At 53.3% G+C, this 23653-nt stretch overlaps 1 protein-coding gene and 1 pseudogene across 1 annotated transcript; both read left to right on the forward strand.

Annotated features, from left to right (window-relative positions):
• The first annotated feature begins 1612 nt into the window (after window positions 1-1612).
• PPP1R13L (protein phosphatase 1 regulatory subunit 13 like) lies at window positions 1613-17282 on the forward strand. Its single transcript, XM_032388369.1, has 13 exons — window positions 1613-1668; window positions 6194-6270; window positions 6376-6518; window positions 6889-7399; window positions 7489-7587; window positions 7665-7756; window positions 8055-8517; window positions 10051-10505; window positions 13110-13241; window positions 13339-13472; window positions 13593-13759; window positions 15645-15844; window positions 16693-17282. The coding sequence occupies exons 2-13, from the start codon at window positions 6216-6218 to the stop codon at window positions 16729-16731; spliced, it is 2490 nt and encodes an 829-aa protein (XP_032244260.1). The 5' UTR covers window positions 1613-1668; window positions 6194-6215; the 3' UTR covers window positions 16732-17282.
• Window positions 17283-22287: 5005 nt separating this feature from the next.
• LOC116622485 lies at window positions 22288-22663 on the forward strand (annotated as a pseudogene).
• Window positions 22664-23653: the final 990 nt, after the last annotated feature.

Consider the following 23653-nt stretch of genomic DNA (forward strand, 5'->3'; position numbering starts at 1 on the left):
CGCTCTACGAGCAGAACTGGGGAGAATTTCCACTTGTGCAGAGCAGATAACCAGGAAGACGTCTTTTCCCGAAAATCTGCTCCCCAAAGCAGCTGCTTGGCTGCTTGGCGGGAGTTAGAGCCTCACGGGGTCCCTGCGGGTATCCCCCCCAATCTCTCAGACATTATTTGCTCCAACGTCGCCTTAAAGGGGCAGCCACATTGGTAGCTCCCAACTCTTAAAGAGACAGGAAGCTCGAGTGGTCTGAGATTCTTAAAGAGACAGGTAAGAGTCTAGGTTGGCAGGGCCGTGCTTTCAGTGTTACAATCCCTTCTTGGGAGGCCCAGATGCCTGGGAAATTCAGAACTTGAGTGGGACAAGTGGGAAAATGGAGAAATGGGATAATTCCTCCGGAGGGCGTGAAGTACCAGCTTAGGGGCGGGGCTTCTGAACTTCTAGGGAGCGGGAAACGTTGGGGGAGGAGCCTGTGGGCCTCGGGGCGGGGCCTCCAGACTCGAGCTAAACACGCGTGGGGCGGTGCGGGCTAGGGGCGGGGTTTGTGGACCAAAGGAGACAGATAGATCCCCCGAGGACTTAGTCTAGTGCGTGGGGGACATTCCCGAAGGCTTTGAGGATGGGAGAGGGAGAAGAAGGCTTGATCAGCTCCCTTTCTCCGCCGGGTTGGGGGGGGGCGCGTGTAAACAGCGGCACGTGGACACAGATTTGGGGTTCGCGTCCACGCCCCTTTCCACAGAGACCGCGCCGCTTGGGGCAGCGGGCGGAGCCGCGGGACGGCGGCTAGACAGGGTGACCCGACTGCATTCCTGGCCGGTGTGTCAGCGCCACTTCCCGCCCCCTCTGCCGTGATTTCGGATCCTATTCGAGAATTGGGGCGTCCCCGTTTCTCAGGGTGTGAGCGGCTACCCAGAGCGGAAAGAGGGTCAGGGGAAGGGGACGCGTTCCTTCAGCCGGGGATCACCAGGCAGTTCCCCAGCGTGGGCGAGACACCCGGGCGCCGCCCCTGCGGGCTCCGAACTACAATTCCCAGAGGACGCGAGGAGGGGAGCCGCCCGACGTCCGTCGCGGAAGCTGCTGGGGATTGTAGTCCCAGCCTACGACTTTGGACTCAGTTGCTGGGAAAATCTGTAAAGATCCAACCCATCCTTTTTACCGACGGGGAGATCGAGGCTCAGAGACTCGAGGGGATACTGATTTAGCGAGGCTCTCTTCTCGCCTTAGGGGCAGGGCATGTGAGTCTTCCCCAGCCTCTAAACTTCTACCCCTTTGGTGGCGTCCACATCTTCTTTCTAGAAGGGGGAAACTAAGCCTGGAGGGGTGGGGCAGGGATTCAGGAGGCTGTCTCCCTCAGTCACCGCGAGGTTAAGGTCGATTCTGTCTACGTGGTCCGGTCGGCCTCGGCTTCCGGACCTCGCCCTTTCTGTCTGTGAAATGGACTTTGGGTGATTCCCAATGGGAACGTCTCAGGCTGCGTACTGCCCCTCCAGGACTACAAGTCCCAAGGTGCTCGAGGCGACCCCTACTCCTCCTCCCCACCGGGACCCGCCTCCCTCCAGCCGGAGTCACGTCGTCTAACCTGTTCCCGGCGCCTGCCCCGCCCCGTCCTGCGCTCCCCGCAGCCGGAGCCGGAGCCGGAGGAAGTCCCCCGGTGCCAGGATCTCCCCGGGATCCGTGAGTTCCACCCCCCTGGGGTCCAGCGGCTCTGGAGGAGGCCGACACCGCGTCCCTGGGAGGACTGGGAGGGGACTCGGACGCCGAGTCCCAGGGTAGAATTGGGGGTGCGCAGATGCCAGGGCCCTTCGAAGGAAAGAACTCATATTTACTGGGCAAAAGTAAAGGGAACTCTGATGCCTGAGTTCTTGGGATGGAGGGCTCGGACGCCATGGTCCCGGGGAGACGCTGGAGCTGGGACTCCTGAATCCCACGAATTGGGTGTTCTCAGAAGCCTGAGTCTTTGAGGAGAATTGGGGTATCAGATGCCTGAGTCCTGGGTAGAAATGACAAGACTCGGACTGATGGGGCTCTGGAAAGGGCGGCCATCCCTGACGCCCTCCAGCTGCTTTCTCCACCGAGCCTCTAGGTCTCGAGGCAGAATTAGGAGTGGGATGGGGATAGTGGAACTCGGGGCCCTGAAATGTAGCAGGACAAGCCCCCGAGGTCCCTCTAGAGGCTGGGTTCCGGCGCTCCCTACGCTTTCCGGCTCTGGGGTGGGGGCCGGGGGAGGGGGGACCGCGGCAGCTCTCCAACCTGCGTGCGGCTGCGAGATCCCCAACATATCATTAACTGGGGCGTCAGACCTGCCTAACCAGAGGAGGGACCTCCACCCCAGGGCGCCCCCTCGTGGGGGCGGGAGCCTCCCATTACCCCTTGGAGGTGGGAGATACTTGGGGTTTGCAGAGGGGGTTCTAGAACCCAGGGCAGAATTCCAGAAGTGGGATTGGATTCTGGGAGGCTTGCATGGCTGGGCACTACACAGGCACGACAGAGAGGACAGGGGTAAACTGAGGCTAAGAGGTCACACAGGTAGAGTTGATTAGCGTTTGGCCCCTTCTGAGCAGCTGTCTCAGATAGCAGAGCTGATCAGAGTTTGGCTTCCTCTTTCTTCTGCAGCTGTCTGGGGGACGGGATTCCATCCATTCCCACCAGATTTTCTGACTAACCTCCCCCACTCCTAGGGCTCCACGCCCTGACCCTGAGGTGAGAAATGTCACCTCCACCCCCATCTGTCTGACCTGAGGTAGTGTGGGAGATAAGCGAGGGATAGAGGCTAATTCTGGAGGTGTGTGTCTGTCCTTGAAGTGGGGGAGGGCAGGGACTGGCGCCTCCCTCTGGCTGTCTCCCCCTTCTCTCCACCCCCATGCGTCATGTGAGGGGATTGAACAAGGGGGTGGGGGAGGCAGGGGGTTCTGATGAGAGAGGGAAGAACTTCCTAATTGTCTGGGCTTGAAGGGCATTCGGTGATAGCCTGAGATGAAATTAAAAATAATAACCAACCATGGCTGCCAAGACAGAGCTCACAGCGTGCCAGGCTCAGCGCTGGTAGGAGATGGTTCCCACTGTCTACAGAGGTCTCAGGCAACTGCCCAAAGGTGGCTTGCTGACTGCACCCCAGGCAATGACTTCTCTCTACTCCACTGGGGAAACTAAGGCTGGAGAGCCCACACCCTGGGCTTTTGCCACCTTCTCTGTGGGATCTTCCAGGGCACCTGTACCCCTCTGCCAGAATTTTTGGGCATGACCACGAGCCAGAACTCACTAATGTACAGGGAGAATTTAGGGTTTAGGAAGTTGAGACTCCAGAGGTCAAAACCCAGGGCTTTTAGACTCAGAAAGAGTTGAAAGGGCTCTTTTGGGGAAAAAACAAGATTCCTCTGGGTCTTGAGCCTTCACTGTGTGGCAGATCCTATGTTATCTTAATGAACAGCCAAGGAAGGTCAGTAATTAAGAATCCTATGTGTGAACTTTATTTGGTGCCCTGCGTTGTTCTAAACACTGTACATAAATTATGTCACTCAAACCTCACACCCTTCTGAGGAGAAGGTACTAATTCTCCCATCATACACACCAAGAAACTGAGGCACAGAGAAACTATATAACTAGTCCAGGGTAGAGACTTAGAGAGGGGGAAGGTCCTAGCTTGTTCCACAGTCGTCCACAGAGAGGAAAACCAAGTCCCGGAGAGGATGGGGTCTCTTCCAGCGTCAGTCTGTCCGGACAGAAATGTACGAGTCCAACCCGGGTATTCCCAGCCTAGCCTGGCGCTCTCTCTCGGTTCCCACTGAGGATGATGATTCCTCCAGGAAGCCCCCGGGATCCTTAACCCCGAAGAACTTGCTTGGCCTGGCCGTGTGCACGAGTCCGGGGGACCGAGAGTTAGGGGTGGAGGGGAAGGGGAGGAACGGGAGCTGGGGTTAGAGGGTACCCAGGGGTGGACTAGAGCCCGCAGGAGGGGGAGCGGGAGCTGGAGGTGCAGGGCTGAGGCCTGGGAACGGAGGCGCGGCCCGCGCCGCCCCTGCGCCCCGCCCTTGCGCCCCGCCCGGCCCCGCTCCCCTGCCGCGGGAGGTGAGGCACCTGCCCAGGCCCGCAGCGCATTCCCGGGGTCTGAGCTCAGGCGCTGTCCGCCCGCGGGCCGTGACCCGGAGCGCCCCCTCGTGGCCCCGACAACCCCTCTGGGCCGCACCAGCCCTGGGAGGGCCCCACGCCCAGCCTTGGCATTTCCTTAGAGCCAGAAGATGTCAGCGTGGGATCGGAGAGTCTTAGAAATTTGGGAACCCTGAAATCCCCCAAAAGAACATCTCGCTGCCAGAATGCTGGCACCGGAGGCTGCATAGAATTGTTCGTTTTCCTATTTTAACAGACGCAGAGTGTTTCCTGTGTATCTGAGCTTCTAAAAGCCCCGAGTTCTGATTCCTGGAGTCCATACTTTCTGAGGCCTGAATTCTCAGAGCCTTAATTCCTCTTGCACCTTCTGGCCAGTTGGATCCTCACCATAGTCCATAGCTTCATTTTACAGATCAAGAGGCACTCTTGTCAGGGTCAGTGGTGCCACCAGATTTGAACCCTGGAAGTCTGGCTCCTTACTTGTGATGTTACCCACTCCCCTGACCGTGCATTCAGCTAGACTTTTAGGGCAGCGGAATCCTGGGATAGATAGAACATGGTGCAGGAAGATGGAGAAATCGAAGCTAGCAAAACTGGAGAATTCTAGAATGTTCCAAAGATAGAATCTTGGACTCAGAACTTTTGGACAGGAGACTCTCAAGCTGAGAGTTTTAGGCTCTGTAGAGCTTTAATAACAACCTCAAAGTCCTTACAATTTCAGAATCTAGGCCTCTGAGAGATTGAAGAGGCCTCTTAGAATTGCTGGTTTGCCTCCTCCTTTCACTGTTGGGGAAACTGAGGCCCGAGGAGTGGATGGGACTTGTTGCCCAAGGTCACACGCTCCCAACACACCCAAATGAACCACCAGCCCCAACAGGTTCTGTTCCAAGGCTTCCCAGACAGAAGCCAGAATCAGCATGCCCCAGCCCGCCCCGCTGCCCACGCCTGCACCTCCAAAGCTAAGCGGTTGGTGCAGCCTGGGGAGGTGGCCGAGGTGGCGGGCGTGGTGGCTACCATGGGGATGGGGATGGTGCTGGCTTGACTGGCTCCTTGTGGCCTGGCTCCTTCCCACTGAACCAGTGACCACAGCAGCCCAGCCACCCCCAGCCACCTCCCTGTTCTTCCTGTGAGCATTGGGTCCCCGTGAACAAGGTCGACTCTGGGGAGAGGAAGCTGAGTGGTCCCTGCCCTCTGGGACTCTTCCAAGTCTGGTCGAGGCGACCTAGACTAACAAGTTGGATCCAGGTGTGAAACCTAATACTGCCGACTCCTTGCAAGCTGATCTTGAACAAATAGTTCTTAGCCCCATTTTTTTGCCTGCTACTGTGACTTTGACCATTAAATGTGGTATCGGGTGCAAGCCTTTGGCACAGTTCTAGGAGGCCGTGGCCCCTCAGTTAATAGTTGTTATTTTATTTCATTATCCCCTCAAGTATCACAGGCACACGGTAGGCAGCACAATTATTATTTTTAAAAAAATATCCCTAGTGGGGTGCCTGGGTGGCTCAGTCAGTTCAGCATCTGCCTTTGGCTCAGGTCATGATCCCAGTGGTCCCGGGGTCAAGTGCTAAGTCGGCCTCCCTGCTTGGCAGCCTGCTTCTCCCTCTGCTTCTGCTGCTCCCCCTGCTTGTGCGCGCGTGTGCTCGCTCGCTCTCTCTAATAAATACATAAAATCTTCAAAAAAATGAAAAGATCCCTAACATAAAAGAAATGATATCCCTAACATCTAGCATAGGGTCTCCTGGCCCTAGTAGGCACTCAGTAATTGATAGTTACTTTTGCCTCCTTTGTTCCCCCAAATGCCTGGCACACAGTAGGTAATCAGTGCATAATTGTTGAAGGAGTGATTCAAGGCTTATTAGGACTGACCTAGAAAGACGGACAAGGAGCTACGTAAAGAGAGTGAATTGTCCAGAGCCATCCAGGAGGATTTGAAGGAGTTGGCATTTTCCAGCCAGGGAAGTGGAGGGGCATAGTGCTTCCAGTGGAAGGAGCTAGGAGAGTCAAGGCTCTGTCTGGCTGCTCTACGACCCCTGGTTCCCTGTGGGCGGGGTCTGAGAAGGCTTCCCACCCACCCACCCACACACCTCCGCAGGCGCCCCGCTTCCGCCGGCACCATGGACAGCGAGGCATTCCAGAGCACGAGGGACCTTCTGGACCTGAACTTCCAGTGTGAGCTGGGGTAGGGGGCGGGGCTTGCCCCGGAGAGGCCCTCAAGGGTAGAGGCGGGGCGCTGCCCGGAGGCCCGGGTCCTTACCGCTACTCCCTCCTGCCCAGCTCTGGCCATGAAGCACATGGACCTGAAGCAGATGGAGCTGGACACAGCGGCGGCCAAGGTGGACGAACTGACCAAACAGCTGGAGTCGCTGTGGTCAGACTCGCCCACGCCTCCCGGCTCACAGGCTGGAGCCCCATCTAGGGTGAGCCTACTCGCCTCGGTCCCCACCTTGGCCCCCAAAGCCAGCTTCTTTCTGCCTGGGGTTCTGCCCCATCGGGTTGTACAGGCCGTGAGCTGTTTAAGAGCACTTGAAAGAGGGGACCAGTATAAATGGACATCTCACAGGACCCTTGGAAGAAAAGGGTCTTTTTCTAAGAGGCAGAAGGACACCGTACCGGCCATCTCAGCCCTGATTTCAGGGCTGTCTTACCAGTACCGCTCACCAGGGCTCCCTATGCCTGACTCCGGCCCCGGTCCAACTCCCCTAGGTTAATTTCCGATGACCTCTTCTGATCTACTAACCCCCCTCCTAATGTCTCCTTTGACCCCTCAATGTCCCGGCCTCCCCACAGTTGTCCCGGTACAGCTCCAGCCCGGTCCCCGAGCCCTTCAGCAGCCGCGGGTCTCCCCGGAAGGTGGCCACCGACGGTGCAGACACCTCGTTCGGACGCTCCGAGAGCGCCCCGGCTTTGCACCCCTACAGCCCGCTGTCCCCTAAAGGCCGGCCCTCGTCACCGCGCACCCCGCTCTACCTGCAGCCGGATTCCTACGGCAGCCTGGACCGCGCGCCCTCGCCCCGGCCCCGCCCCTTCGATGGCACAGGCAGTTCCCTCGGCCGTGCGCCCTCCCCGCGGCCCGGATCGGGCCCGCTCCGCCAGCAGGGTCCCCCCACGCCCTTCGACTTCCTGGGCCGCGCTGGTTCCCCGCGGGGCAGCCCCCTGGCCGAGGGGCACCAGGCCTTCTTCCCCGAGCGCGGGCCCTCGCCACGCCCCCAGACTTCAGCCTACGATGCGCCAGTGGCCTTTGGGAGCCCCCTACTGGGCGCGGGCGGTAGCGCTTTCGCCCCACCTCTGCGTGCTCAAGGTGAACGAGGGGGCCTCCTTTGGGGGGTGGGAAGGATGCAGGCCTGGGACCAGTCTCCCGGTACATCCCGATTCGCCACCTCTCCCTAGACGACTTAACGCTGCGCCGGCGGCCCCCCAAAGCCTGGAATGAGTCTGACCTGGACGTGGCATACGAGAAGAAACCTTCACAGACAGCGAGCTACGAACGTGAGTGGTAGGAGGCTGGGGGGTGGGGGGAAGCCAGGAGAGGCAGCCCCCAGACCCTAATGATTCCCGCCTCGCAGGCCTGGACGTCTTCTCGCGGCCTGCTTCGCCAGGCCTGCAGCTGTTACCCTGGAGAGAGAGCAGCCTGGACGGGCTGGGGGCCACCAGCAAGGTGAGGGGTGGCTGGGGAGGAGGCTGGTGGGCAGGGGCCGGGAGTGCGGTCAGGACCACCTCCCATTCCTGGCTGCACCCCCAGTCTCCGTGCCCTTCACCCCAGGCTCTTCCTTTTTTATCCTGGATTTCCACCCCCTCCCTGACCCCCTTTGCCTCACTCCCTCTGGTTTCCCTCACCTTCTCTCCCTTCTTGACCTTTTGTCCTTACCTCCTTCCCCCTCCTCCTTTATCATTCCCTCCGCCTAACTTCCTCCCACCTGAGCCCCTTCTTTCCTCCTTCCCTCTTTCTCCCCCAGGACAACCTCACCAGTGCCACTCTGCCCCGCAATTACAAGGTCTCGCCTCTGGCCAATGACAGGCGATCTGATGTGGGCAGCTACCGCAGATCGCTGGGCTCCGCGGGGCCATCAGGCACTTTGCCCCGCAGCTGGCAGCCTGTCAGCCGCATCCCCATGCCCCCTTCCAGCCCCCAGCCCCGCAGTGCCCCGCGCCAGCGCCCCATCCCCCTCAGCATGATATTCAAGCTGCAGAATGCCTTCTGGGAGCATGGGGCCAGCAGGGCCATGCTCCCTGGCTCCCCCATCTTCTCCCGAGCACCACCACCTAAGCTGCCTCCCCAGCCCCAGGCACCCCCTCAGCCCCAGCCGCCCCCTCAGCCCCAGCCCCAGCTTCCTCCCCAGCCCCAACCCCAACCACAGCCCCAGCCTCAACCCCCTGCCCCCCAACCTCCCCAACAGACTTGGCCCCCTGTGAACGAAGGTGAGTCAGCACTGGGGGGCCCAGAGGGCTGCTTAGAGGGAGGACAAATGGCTGGGGACCAGAACATCTGGGGGAGCCATCACAGCCAGACATTGTCCCTGCAGAGAGCAAGGCTACAGGAGCTTGGGAATTTGCTCAGGAGCTAGGTATAGCACGGTGGTTAAGCATGGACCCTGAATCAGACTGCCTGGCTCCATGCTGTGTGACCTTGGACAAGTCACTTAACCTCTCTGGACCTCAGTTTCCTTGAGTGTAAAAGGTGATAGAGCCCGTCTTACTGATTATGGTATTAGATTATTTAATCCATATAAAGTCATTGAAATAGGGTCTGACGTGTAGGAAGATCTCAATAGCTATTATATTGGTTATAATAATTATTAATATGTTTGTGTGCGTGAGACCAGCACAGGGCCTAGAGTTAAAACAAAATGGGTTTTGAGCCCCTCTCCACTGCTGACTTGCTGTATGACTCAGGATAAATTAGCTAACCTATCTGAGCTTCTGTTTTGTCATCTGTGAAAAGAGATTAATAATATCTACCTCGTAGATTGTGAGGGACATTCAATGAAATAACTTGTGTAGAGAGTGATCATTACTGTTTTTACCTGCTTTAGAAGCTCTGATAGAGAGAAATAAGACCAAGAGACCATCAGGCACCAGGACTCTAGTCCCAGCAAGAGTATTCTTTTTTTTTTAAAGATTTTATGTATTTATTTGACAGAGACACAGCGAGAGAGGGAACACAAGCAGGGAGAGTGGGAGAGGGAGAAGCAGGCTTCCCGCCGAGCAGGGAGCCCGGGATCATGACCTGAGCCGAAGGCAGGCGCTTAACGACTGAGCCACCCAGGCGTCCCCCAGCAAGAGTATTCTGCCTGAGAGGGTCGGCAAGGAAGTTCTTAGAATCTCAGCAAGTGGGGCGCCTGGATGGCTCAGTTGGTTAAGCGTCTGCCTTCGGCTCAGGTCATGATCCCAGGCTCCTGGGATCGAGCCCCGCATCAGGCTCCCTGCTCCGCGGGAAGCCTGCTTCTCCCTCTCCCATTCCCCCTGCTTGTGTTCCCTCTCTCACTGTGTCTCTCTCTGTCAAATAAATAAATAAAATCTTTAAAAAAGAAAAAAAAAAGAATCTCAGCAAGTCAAGGCAATCTGATGGTAGGAGCACAAGATTCAGAAGTCAGGGGGACCGGAGTGCAAATCCATTGGCTTTGGGCAACTGACTTCCCCTCTCTGACTTCCGCTCTCTGACGCTCAGCTTCCCTGTCTGTAATAAGGAAGTGATAGCAGTAGCTACCTCACAAGGTAGTGGTGAGAATTCAGTAAGGCAGGCACGTGCTAAGTGCTTGATAAATGGGAGATGTCACAATCATATATTATTCACAGCCCATGGAAAGTAGCGCAGAGAGAGCAAGGAACTGCCCTGAGGTCACACAGCAAATCGGATGCTGGCTACGGGTCCGGGAAGTTGCGGACTTGGAGAGGGGAGTCTTGGGGTTCTCCCAGGGACCCATTCTCTGATGGGCTCCTTGTTCCTTCTAGGCCCGCCCAAGCCGCCCCCTGAGCTGGAGCCCGAGCCGGAGCTCGAGGGGCTGCTGCCTCCAGTGCTGGAGGCTGGTGACGCAGATGAAGGCGCCGTAACCCGGCCCCTGAGCCCCACGAGGCTGCAGCCGGCACTGCCCCCCGAGGCTCAGTCAGTGCCCGAGCTGGAGGAGGTGGCACGAGTGCTGGCGGAGATACCGCGGCCCCTCAAACGGAGGGGCTCCATGGAGCAGAGCCCGGCGGTAGCCCTGCCCCCCACCCACAAGAAGCAGTACCAGCAGATCATCAGCCGCCTCTTCCATCGTCACAGCGGGCCTGGGGGGCCTGAGCCCGAACTGTCGCCCATCAGTGAGGGATCCGAAGCAAGGGCAGGGCCCCCTGCTCCTGCCCCACCGGCTCTCATCCCACCCCCGGCCCTGCCCCAGATCAGCCCACCAGAGCAGCTGCAGAGCATGGTACGTAATACAGGAACACACAGGGGTCTGTTAGCACATGGAAGCGCCCCTTCCCTTTTAGGACAGGACCTGGAAATTGCACCCATCACATCTGCCTCTTCCAATGGGTCAGGAACCCGGCTGCAAGGGAGGCTGGGAAATGTAGTCTTTAATCTAGGTGTTGCCTGGGTTCTGAAGACAGGGAGAATGTCTAGGGAGAGGCATTCACAAGTCTTGGCCACACAGAGACTCTCTCTGCTCCCCCCCCCCCACTAACCGGCCCCCAAGGGCATCTCTTCAGGAATCTTGGAGTCTTACCACCTGGAAATGAGTGTGTCAGTGGGTTTCTTCCAGGACCTGAAAAGCCTGCCTGAATCGAGACAGTCACCATTTCTCTCCCCAGCTGCTGCACGGTCTCTCATGTCTGCCTTCTCTGGGGATCGCTCTCTCCCCTCAGACCTCAGCAAGCCCCTGCCATGGCTAGAAATGGCGACTCAAAATGACCTCTCACTTCAGGCCCATGGTGTCCTCTGATGCTGTTCAGAGCTGCTTTCATTCAGAATTGCAAGAGCAAGTCTCTGATCTCTGAGGCTGTGGGCATTATGATAAAGGGCACCAGCTGCAGAGCCAGGCTGCCTGGTTCATATCCCAGCTCCATGGCATGTATCAGCTGTGCGACCTTGTTGTGCAAGACACTTAGCCGCTCTGGGCCTCGGTGTCTTCATCTGTAAAATGGGGATGAGACTAACCATAGGATTGCTGTGAACATTAAGTATATGAATATAGCGCTTACAATAGTGCTTGGCACTTAATTGTTAACCACTATTATTATTGTTAGCATTTGACCAGGGGATGGTTGCCTTCTAAACTTGCTCCAGTCCCTGTGTCTTGGCTGGGGGTGGGTGGTGTCTATGGAACAGTCCTGTTCTCTCGGTGTGGATGGACAGAGAGAGGCGAACGATTTCCAGGGAAGAAGCAGGGGCCTGGTACTGACACCCAAAATGCCTATTCCCAAGCCCTCCTAAAGTTGGAGCCAGGAAATGTTGAGATCCAGGATCTTGAAATCAAGAACAGAAGAATGAAATCACCTTATAGAATCACAAAGTCCTGGCCATAAAGAAACTTGAAAATTCACAGAATTCAAGAATTAAATCCTGTTCTCAGTCTCAGAGCAGTGAACCTTCAGAATCCTGAAGAGCCGAAGTTTCAAAGAACAGGATCTTAGAATTTAAAAGTTAGTAACACCGACCGTGGTTATTAAGTGATCCGTGAAGTCACCAAAACTGAAAATTAAAGACTCTTCTCATTTGAATCTGAAAATTACAGATTAGTGCGCTAATATGTTGAAATACAGAATTCTGTTTTATCATTTTTTTAAAGATTATTTTTTTTAAGTAATCTCTACACCCATCGTGGGGCCTGAACTCACAGCCCTGAGATCAAGAATCTCACGCCGTACCAACTGTGCCAACTGGGTACCCCCAAAATTGTATTGTAAATGAACATTTTCCACTAGAAAAGAATACACAAACACCATAGTAACTAGGAGGAAATAGAAAAAAGAATAAAGAGGCCAAAAATCACGGCACTCAGAACCATGATTAACATTTTAAGTATCTCCTTCCAGTTTGTCGGAATGAAATTCTAACCATAAAACATGAAAGTTCCCAATCATAGAATCTTGGGAATGCAGCATCTTGGGTCTTCAGCAGTTTGACATGGCATAACTTAGCATTCCTGGACTCACAACGATATTGGAAATTTGAAATAGCTGAACCTCAGAGAATTTTGAAATCCGTGGCTCTTGGGATCTTCAAATTCCGGGATCTTGAAATCATCGACATAAAAGACCAGAATCACAAAATGCTACACGCTCCGAATAAATGAATCTGGTAGGAGGACCCATGAACATCAAAAATAAGAAAACACAGGGGCACCTGGGTGGCTCAGTCAGTTAAGCGGCTGCCTTCAGCTCAGGTCATGGTCCCAGGGTCCTGGGATCGAGCCCCGCATCAGGCTCCCTGCTCGGCAGGAACCCTGCTTCTCCCTCTCCCACCCCCCTGCTTGTGTTCCCTCTCTTGCTGTGTCTCTCTCTGTCAGATAAATAAATAAAATATTAAAAAAAATAATAAGAAAACACAAGGAATTAAAAAAAAAGAAAGAAAGAAAGCAAACACAAGGAATAATAGGCTAAATAATCTCATTCCAAACATCTGGAATTACCATTGGACAACAGTTTGTCATGTGTGTTTCACAGTATTTATGTTTTATAAAAGCAGTAAGACTGTGGACGGGTTGAATAATCTGGCTTCTATGAATCATCAACTTATCAGCTTCCTTTCAGGTCTCAGGGGCCAAGATCCTATACTCACCAGATTCCCTGACTGTTGTAAGGAATCAAAGGCTATAGAACTAAGGCATCCCCTTCCCCATGGCCGTCTGGACTCAGGCTCTATACTTCCCTTCTGCACCTTCCAATCCCAGCCCTACCTCTGCCTAGTTGGTTGACCTGGGGCGGCTGCCGCCGGGTCCCTGAACCTCTGTTTTCCTCTGTAAGTAATGGGTATATTAACAATCCCCCCAAGTCACTGAAGCCCGCCCCCACCCCCTGCCCTGTCCCCCCAGGAGATGCGCTCGGTGCTGCGGAAGGCGGGCTCCCCGCGCAAGGTCCGCCGCGCGCGCCTCAACCCGCTTGTGCTCCTGCTGGACGCCGCGCTGACCGGGGAGCTGGACGTGGTGCAGCAGGCGATGAAGGAGGTGCGTGCTGCCAGAGCGCAGGGCAGGCGGGGTGGGGGCGGCGGACGCGCGATGGCCGCCGCTGGGGACTGAGCCTCCGCGTCCCCCTCCCACCCAGATGAACGACCCGAGCCAGCCCAACGAGGAGGGCATCACCGCCCTGCACAACGCCATCTGCGGCGCCAATTACCCCATCGTGGACTTCCTCATCGCGGCCGGCGCCAACGTCAACTCCCCCGACAGCCATGGCTGGTGAGCTCTGACCTTGACCCGCGCGGGGCGGGCACGGGGCGGGCGCGGGGCGGGACCGCGCTGCTGGCCGGGGCACCCGCGGGCGAATGCGCGGCCACCCACGCACGCCTCCACGCCTAGGACACCGTTGCACTGCGCGGCGTCGTGCAACGACACGGCCATCTGCATGGCGCTGGTGCAGCATGGCGCAGCAATCTTCGCCACCACGCTCAGTGACGGAGCCACCGCCATCGAGAAGTGCGACCCCTACCGCGAGGGTTACGCTGACTGCGCCACTTACCTGGCAGGTGCGAGGCACGCCTCTGGGGGAGGGAGGACGTCGTGGGGACTGGGCCGCCCAGCTGGCAATTGCGGAGAGGGAGGCGGCAGATTGCGGGTCGCGGGAGGGAAGTCGTGGGGGCTGTACCAATCAAGTGGCAGGATCACAGAGGAAGGGCGGCGGGATGGACCACCTGCGGGGGAGGGGGACAGGGCGGCCCAGCTGGCAGGTGCAAGCGGGCTGTGTGGGGTGAGCAGACTGCCAACCTCGAGGGATGGGGGGAACGGGCACTGTGCCATGCAAACTGGACACCTGTAGGGAGAAGAGAGGTCTTGGAGATTGCACTGTTCACCTGCTTTCTCACCTGCGGCCGTGGGGAGTTGGCCGTTCCATTGATACCACTTACCGGGCATAGGGCTGGGCAGGTGGGCCGTGCTCCGTGTGGGAGACACAGGGCCACACACCTGGCAGGTGAGCAGGCCATGGCTTCTGGGGAGGGGCTTGGGGACTCTTCCACTTGGGGGGAGACACGAGGCTTCCCTTATGGGGGGAGGGGGCAGATCACCTAACCAGGTGATGGGAGGAAGTAGGTAGCCTGTACCAAGGGCTTGTCCGTATTACACACCTGGGGTGGGTGGGCAAACTGTATCATAGGGTGGGGTTAGGAACATCACAGAGCTGGAGTCAGGCTCTAGGATCGGGGTGGGGGGGACAATGTTTTTCAGAGGTGAGCCTCTAGGGCCACACAAGAGCCTGCTGTGCCACCTAATGGCAGGAACTGGACGAGAGCCTTGGGGCTTATGGGTGAGCAGCGGTAGACAGGGACTGCACCACTGGGGCACGAAATAGACTGTAAGCTTCGGGGAGGGGCATTGGGCCCTTACACATTTGTACAGGGAGGGGGAGCCTATGAGATGTGGAGCTTGGACTCTTCTGTCTGCCTCGGACATGGAGAGTTCTGTGAGGGTCAAGTAGAGGTTGGACACCCGACCTGGCTGGGAAGGGAGCCGGAACGGAACCCGGTGGACTAAACCACTAGAGAGAGGGAACAGGGTGGACTGTACCATTTGGAGGGGGGGGCTAAATTCTTTTTTTTTTTTTTTTGAAGATTTTATTTATTTATTTGAGAGAGAACGAGAGACAGAGAGCATGAGAGGGAGGAGGGTCAGAGGGAGAAGCAGACTCCCCGCCGAGCAGGGAGCCTGATGTGGGACTCGATCCCGGGACTCCAGGACCATGACCTGAGCCGAAGGCAGTCGCTTAACCAACTGAGCCACCCAGGCGCCCAAGGGAGGGCTAAATTCTTGATGGAAATATTACCACTTAACGGGGCGGGGGTGGGGGATGGGCTGTACCCTCTGGAGAGGTTATTGCATCCTCTGGACATTTTGTCACTTGGGGAGGGGGAAGCAATGTGGACTCACCATCTGGGAAGGGGGAGGTGGGAGCACTTAGGGGGAGGCGGGGAAGGGCTGTACCATCGGAAGGAGGGGTTGAGATTAGAAACTGTACAGCTTGGCGGGCGGGGGGAGGTGGTATGCGGGCGGGGGGAGGTGGTATGCAGCCGACCGCACCTCTGGGAGTGACACAGGGACTGGATGATGTCCATGAGGGGATGGGGACCACTGACCCTGCCTCGGGGGTTGGAGGCCCCAGTTTGATGCACCCTGATGTTCTCGAATTCCAGAGACTGCCAGTCCCTGGCACGTGACTCCAGCTTTGGCGCCCCTCTCCAGACAGGGGTACACAACTTTGGAGGTGGCTCATCCCTCAGCTGTGTGTATGTGTGGGCGGGATGCCACATCCCAGGGCCTGTCCCTGTCCTCAGCGTGTCTTGTGTCCCTGAGTGTTCTAACCCCTCCACCCCCCACCCCCAACCGGGTGTTCACGATCTCTGCCCGTGTATGTTTCAGATGTGGAGCAGAGCATGGGGCTGATGCACAACGGGGTGGTGTACGCCCTCTGGGACTACAGCGCGGAGTTCGGGGACGAGCTGTCCTTCCGCGAGGGCGAGTCGGTCACCGTGCTGCGGAGGGACGGACCCGAGGAGACGGACTGGTGGTGGGCCGCTCTACATGGCCAGGAGGGCTACGTACCCCGTAACTACTTCGGGGTGAGCCCGGAAGAGATATATATTGTATCAGCGTCCTGGGGCTATTTGGGGAAAGGGATTGATTCTGGGAAAAAGAGGAGCAAAAGGGACAGTCCACACTGGGGGCAAGGGAGGTCAGAAGAATCCATTATGGGTCGTGGGGAGATAAGGACCTTACAGTTAGGGGAGAAAGAGCCCCTTCCTGGTGGTACTTTGTGGGGAACTCACTGCCTTACTAGTTATTTGATTGGTTCATGCTCAGTCAAATATTTTTTATCATCCCTAGTTATATTACTGGGGAGGCAAGGAAGAATGTATTTTAGCCAAGGGAAGCCGTGAAGAATCCCATTTTAGTAACCGAGGGGAAGTTAAAGAATTGTGTATTACTGGTGTAGTGGTGAGGAACCTATGTTACACTGCAGGGGGCAGGGAGAGGAGGAATCCATTATTAAAATGATGGTAGAATTGAGGGAGGTTGTACTAGGTTAAGGGAAGAGACCAGAAGATCCCATTATATTCCTAGGGGAGAAGATTCTTTTAATTTGGGGATGGGCGGCGGTGGGTCTCAACGAGACAGTCATGGTGGTAGGGAGAAGCAGGTGTTTCTTTCATGGCAGTATGGAAGACTCGGAAAACGCAATTTCATCAACTGGGCTGCTGAGTCTAAGGCTCCATCTGGTGCTTGGTTGTGACAGGGGCCTTGGGGATTCTGGAGTGATTTGGGAGTCAGCTGAAGGAGTCTGTTAGGCAGGGAGGGGAGGATGGAGACAGCCCACCTATTTGGGGGTGGATTAGGTGACTCCATTAAAGTTGGGGGTGGGATGAAAGAGTGAGAGTTCCTGGCGTCTAAAGATCCTGCCTTCCCTCAGCTCTTTCCCAGGGTGAAGACTCAGAGGAATAAGGTCTAGCTGCACAGAAGGACGTTGCCAAGGGAGGCAGGAGGGAGCAGCCTTGCCTTTGCCCCAGACCTCTCCCTCAGTAACTGCTGCATCTCCTTGGGCCCCAAGCCTACAGGGTTGGGGTCCTCACCTCCAGCTCTCTGCTTCCCTGGAAGCCTAAGGGAGAAGGAGAACCTCAGCCTTGCATTTAGAAACTGCCTTAGCCACGGGAGATCACCTTGAAGCTGGGAATCATTGGAGGCAAGAGACTCCCCCCATCTTCCTCCATTTGCCAAATCAGATCCCGTCCAAAGTGCCTCCCACTCCTACTGCCAACCCCTCCCACCCCTTCAAAACAAGCCAACACACCATCCTAGGGGAGCCTGGGATGTGTCACCTCCACTGGATTTCCCTGGGAGTCACCTCTGCCCCCGCCTCTCCAGGGCTGGGTGAGACACACTGGTCTCCCACCTCTCCCCAGTCAAGTGCCTTCACCCAGTGCTGGTTTTATAACCAAATGGGGACGTTTTCCCTTATAAATAAAGGTAGTTTGCACCAAAATTGACTTCCCTCTCTTTGGATCCCCCTCTGACCTAATAAGTGCTCATCACCCTTACGGAGTTCGGAGTTCGACAAACCAGTTTTAAGGAAGCCCCTTTCTAAGGGATTTCTGTCATGTAAATCCAATACTTCCTCTTCCAAACACACCTGTTTTTTGTGGGGTTTTTTTTTTTATGGGGGAGAGTTTTTTGTTTTTTTGGTAGTGTCTTGATCTTTTTTCATGTTTTGGATTCTTTATGTCTTTAAACATGTTAAGCTTATTTTATAGTATATGTATGATAATTCTATCGTCTGAAGTTTGGGGCCATCTACTTTTATAATTTGCTGTGTCTGCTGGTTCTCACTCATGGTGGATTTTTTCCTCGTGTGTGTTGAAATCATGGATTGGGAGACCGTCTTCGACAAGGCTTTTTCTTCCTGAAATCCAGGTGGCCTTGTTGAGGGTATGACCCTGAAGAGTGACTTTCCTTTGCTTCTGCCCCACTTCTTTATTGTGTAAACTGATTTTTGGTAAAGCACAGGCATATATCTCCTCTGTGTATTTCTTTCTTTTTTTTTTTTTTTAAGATTTTATTTATTTGACAGAGACACAGCGAGAGAGGGAACACAAGCGGGGGAGTGGGAGAGGGAGAAGCAGGCTTCCTGCAGAGCAGGGAGTCCAATGCGGGGCTCGATCCCAGGACCCTGGGATCACGACCTGAGCCGAAGGCAGACGCTTAATGACCGAACCACCCAGGCGCCCCTCCTCTGTGTATTTCTTGACAAATCCTAAGGCAACAGCATTGTTGTTGTCTGAGATGTCCAGTACCATAGCCACCAACCTCATATGGCTATTTAAATTTAAATTAATTAAAATTAAATAAAAATTGGGGCACCTGGGTGGCTCAGTGGTTAAGTCTCTGCCTTCTGCTCAGGTCATGATCCCAGGGTCCTGGGATCGAGCCCCACATCGGGCTCCCTGCTCAGCGGGAAGCCTGCTTCTCCCTCTCCCCCTCCCCCTGCTTGTGTTCCCTCTCTTGCTGTGTCTCTCTCTGTCAAATAAATAAATAAAATCTTTAAAAAAAAATTAAAAATTAAGGATCATCTCTCAGTCACGCTGGCCACTTTTCTAATACTCGGTAGCCACGTGTGGCTAGTGGCTACCATTTTGGGCAGTGCAGATAAGAGAACATTTTGATCATCCCAGAAAGTTCTACTGGATAGAGCTGATATGCAACATTTCCATTATAAAGAAGTTCCATGGTGCCTCCTCCCAGTCAACCACAGTTGTGATTTCTATCACTATTGATTAGTTTTCGTGAATATACTTTATTTTTACTTTTTTTTTTTTTAAGATTTTATTTATTTATTTGACAGAGAGAGACATAGCGAGAGCAGGAACACAAGCAGGGGGAGTGGGAGAGGGAGAAGCAGGCTTCCCGCGGAGCAGGGAGCCCGATGTGGGACTCGATCCCAGGACCCTGGGATCATGACCTGAACTGAAGGCAGACGCTTAACGACTGAGCCACCCAGGCGCCTTATTTTTACTTTTTTAAAAAGATTTTGTTCATTCATTTAAGAGAGCGAGTGAGGGGCGCTTGGGTGTCTCAGTCATTAAGTGTCTGCCTTCAGCTCAGGTCCTGATCCCGAGGTCCTGGGATCGAGCCCCGCATCAGGCTTCCTGTTCGGTGGGGAGCCTGCTTCTCCCTCTCCCACTCCCCCTGCTTGTGTTCCCTCTCTTGCTGTGTGTCTGTCAAATGAATAAAATCTTTAAAAAAAAAAAAAAAGAGTGAGAGAGAGAGAGAAGGAGCAGGGAGAGGGGCAGAGGGAGAGGGAGAAGCAGACTCCCTGCTGAGCAGGGAGCTCTGATGTGGGACTCAATCCCAGGACCCCAGGATCATGACTGGAACCAAAGGCAGATGCTTAACCGACTGAGCCACCAGGGTGCCCCAATGAATATACTTTATTTTTTTAAAAGATTTTATTTATTTTTTATTTTTTAAAGATTTTATTCATTCATCTGACAGAGAGAGACCGTGCGAGAGGGAACACAAGCAGGGGGAGTGGGAGAGGGAGAAGCAGGCTTCCCACGGAGCAGGGAGCCAGACGCGGGGCTGGATCCCAGGACCCCAGGATCATGACCCGAGCCGAAGGCAGACGCTTAACCGACTGAGTCACCCAGGCGCCCCAAAGATTTTATTTATTTATTTGATAGAGAGAGAGAGTGAGAGAGCACAAGCAGGGCGAGCAGTAGGAGAGGGAGAAGCAGGCTCCCCGGTGGGCAGAGAGCCCAACTCAGGGCTCGATCCCAGGACCCTGGGATCATGACCTGAGCCGAAGGCAGACGCTTAACCAACTGAGCCACCCAGGCGTCCCCAATGAATATACTTTAAAAACCAAATAGTACTGGGGTACCAGACTGGCTCAGTTGGAAGAGCATGCGATTCTCGATCTTGGGGTCGTGAGTTTGATCCCCACGTTGGGTGTAGAGATTGCTGAAAAAAAAAAAAAAATCAAACTGTACTAAAATGTTTATGAAAAAAAGCAGTCCTCAGGCACCTGGGTGGCTCAGTCGTTAAGCGTCTGCCTTCGGCTCAGGTCATGATCCCGGGATCGAGTCCCGCATCGGGCTCCCTACTCAGCAGGAAGCCTGCTTCTCCCTCTCCCACTCTCCCTGCTTGTGTTCCTGCTCTCGCTGTGTCTCTCCCTGTCAAATAAATAAATAAAATCTTTAAAAAATAAAAAATAAAAATAAAAATAAAGAAAAAAGCAGTCCTCTGTGCCATCTCTCTCCACTCCCCTCTGCTCTCTAGAGGCAACCACTTTCAACTGCTTTACCTGTTTCTTCTAGTATTTTCTTCCATGTTTCTAAATAGGCTGACCTGCTATTTCTTTTTCTTTTCTTTTTTTTAAGATTTTTATTTATTTGTCAGAGAGAGCACAAGCAGGGGGGAGCAGCAGAGGGAGAGAGAGAAGCAGGCTCCTCACTGAGCAAGGAGCCCGATGTGGGACTCGATCCCAGGACCCTGGGATCATGACCTGAGCCGAAGGCAGAAGCTTAACGACTGAGCCACCCAGGCGTCCCTGACCTGCTATTTCTTTCTTTTTTTTTTTTTTTTTTAAAGATTTTATGTATTTATTTGACAGAGAGAGACACAGTGAGAGAGGGAACACAAGCAGGGGGAGTGGGAGAGGGAGAAGCAGGCTTCCCGCGGAGCAGGGAGCCTTACGTGGGGCTCGATTCCAGGACCCTGGGATCATGACCCAAGCCGAAGGTAGACGCTAAACGACTGAGCCACCCAGGCGCCCCTGACCTGCTATTTCTTGATAGCCGATTGTAGACATTCTCTACTGATGCTTGAGCTCATGCAGCCACAACTTTCCCTCTCCCAATGAAATCATGTCATAATTTTTATATCAGTCAATAGTTTTTACAGTGTGATACGTAAATGTTTTTACTGTAGAGCCTTGTAATATACTAGCATTTTCTTTCTCATACAAACTTCAAAATTTTTGAGAATTAATAATTACCTTTGTCACATGCTTAATTTTATATGTATTTTTCAAATGTTCCATGGGATCGTCCATACTCCTATCAGTTCACAAGCTTTGTTTCTTTTTTTCCCTCCCTCTTGAAGTCCTCTCTCTTACTTTAATCTGGGCCTGCTGCTCTCTAGGCCTGTGCTAAGCTTTCCTGGGACATCCCCGAGTTGGACACTATTTCCTGGATCCCATGTCTTTGTCTTACTTGGTTGACTCTTCATTTTGGTGGAGCACATCCTCCAGTTGTTCTCTTAAAAGGGTGAAGAAGAGGTAAATATTTTTGGGTTCTTAAAAACTAAATATAGCTTCATTCTACCCTCCCACTTTATTATAGTTTGGGTGGGGCGTAAAGTTCTAGGTTGGAAATATATGTATCCTTTTTCATTCAAATCTGTTTGCACCCTGAGTTGGAATGCAAGTTTAGAGAACAAGAGAAAGCTGTTTTTTTCCCTTAGATTTGTTTCCATTCTCCCTTTCCTTTCCTTTGAACTTGTATTTGACTTTTTTTTTTTTAAGGGAGAGAACGTGTGTGCCTGACGGTGGATGGGGGAGGGGCACAGGGAGAGGAAGAATCTCAAACAGACTCCACACTCAGCATGGAGCCTGGCGTGGGGCTTGATCTCATGACCTGAGCCAATATCAAGAGCTGGACACTTAACCAAGCCACCCAGGTGCCTCTTGACTTTTTTTTTAAGTAGCTTGCCTCTTTTTTTTTTTTTTTTTTTTTAGCTTTTTGGCCTTTTGGCTTTTTTTCTGGAAGATTTTGGAATCTTCCCTTTTTCTCTGGGTCTGAAAATTCATTCATATGCCTTACTGTAGTCTTTATTCATTAGTCATTTTGACCTTAAGTCTGTCCTTTCGATCTGGAGAGTCCTACCCTTTGGTTCCAGGAAATTTTCTTATATATTTCTGTGCTGATTTCTTCCCCTTCATTTTCTTGCCTTTTTTCTGGAATCTTCATTATTTGGATGTTGGACCTTCTGAGTTCAGCCTTCAATTTTCTTATGTTTTCACTACTATTTTCCAGTCCTTTGTCAATTTCCCCTTACTTTCTAGATTCCCTAGACTTTAATCCTTCTCTTAAAATTTAAGTGTCATCTGTAATTTTGAATTCCCAAGAACCTTTCTTGTTACTTAATTATTCATTCTTGGCATACCCTCCAGCCCTTACTTTATAAATGCAGATATTTAGTGGTATCTTGCAAAGTATTTCACAAAGCATTTAGTTACAGGTGTTTTGTGATTCTTTTGTAAGCTTTCTTGTTTTTTTCTGTATAATGTTTGTTTCTTCCGGGCTTCTTTATTCAGTCTGATCTCTTTTTTTCACAGCAGAGGTATGTTAGTTTCCTATTATTGCTCTAACAAATTACCAGGAACATGGTAGCTTAAATAACACAGATTTATTATCTTGCAATTCTTGGAGTCAGAAATCAGAAATGGGGACCTGAGGGGGTGATTGAGCCGATTTAGGCCACTCACCTTGGCCTCTGAGTGGCTGCCAGCATGACCAGCCAGTGCCAGGGTATCTAGCAACTGCTGTGGGCTCAGAATTGGGAGACTGAGAAGGTGTCAGAGGCCTGCAAGCAAAAGAACTGGAGGCTGAAGCAGACCAAAGAAGCTCAGACTGAAACTGAACAGTACTGCCTGCAAAGAGAGAAGTTCAAGGCCAAGGAAGCTGTACTGTGGAGTGGAGAAGGAGACACAGGAGAAGATGACCATCCTCCAGACCTACTTCCAGCAGAACAGGGATGAAATCCCGGATAACTTCTTGGCCTTCATCTGTGACATCTGGCCAGAAATCCATGAAAACTACCGCATAAATAGAGAGGGAAGGAAGGAGCAGCTCTGCGCATGGCTTGGCATTTTATTTATTTTTTAAGGTTTTATTTATTTATTTTAGGGGCGGGGAGAGTGTGAGCCCAGGAAGGAGCAGAGGTAGAGGGACAAGCAGACTCTGCGCTGAGCGGGGAGTCCGATGTGGGGCTCAATCCCATGACCCTGAGATCATGACCTGAGCTGAAGGCAGACGCTTAACCCACTAAGCCACCCAGGCGCCCTCCTTTTCCAGTTTCTAGAGGTTGCCTGCATTTCTACCAACGGTCTGTTTATGATGAGTTAGGTATTCTCTGAGATGATACAGGTTTTCTCTACCTTGCTCCTCACTTCCTGCCGAGTCCCCACCAGCAGAATTGTTAACATCCATACTTCTACTAACAGTCTGTTCAAGGCAATCGAGGCTTTTCCTATTATCTTCTCAACATTCTTCCAGCCTCTGCCCATTGCCCAGTTCCAAATCCACGTGTTTAGGTATTTGTTGCATTGACATCCGGCTTCCAGGAGCAAAGTCTGTGTTAGTTTCCCATTACTGCTATAACAAAGTATCACAAGCTTGGAGGCTTCAACAATACAAATGTATCATCTTACAGTCTGGAGGTCAGGCATTTGAAATGGGTCTCATGGAACTACCATCCAGGCGGTGGCAGGGCTGAGCTCCCTTTTAGAGACTCTAAGGAAGAAGCTCTCGCCTTGCCTTCTCCAGCTACTAGAAGTTGCTTGCATTCCTTGGCTCGTGGCTCCTAACTCCCTCTTTAACTAATAGGGACTCTTGTGCTTACACAGGTCCCACCAGATAATCCAGGATGATCTCCCCACCTCAGGATCCTTAGTCATGTTTGCAAAGTCCTTTTTGCCCACATAAGACAGCAAAGGAGAAGAAGTAAACGAGACAGGAGTCCCTGCCCTCGAATTCAAACACCATATGGACCTTTGAATGAAATTAATCAGCGATTACTACTTCTGTTGGAGGTGTGCTAATGATAGAGTGGTTATGTTTTTACGGAGTCTTTACTTTTAGAGATTTATTATGAAA

This window comes from Phoca vitulina, unplaced genomic scaffold (genome assembly GCF_004348235.1).
Source record: "Phoca vitulina isolate PV1807 unplaced genomic scaffold, GSC_HSeal_1.0 scaffold52, whole genome shotgun sequence".
Lineage (NCBI taxonomy): Eukaryota > Metazoa > Chordata > Mammalia > Carnivora > Phocidae > Phoca > Phoca vitulina.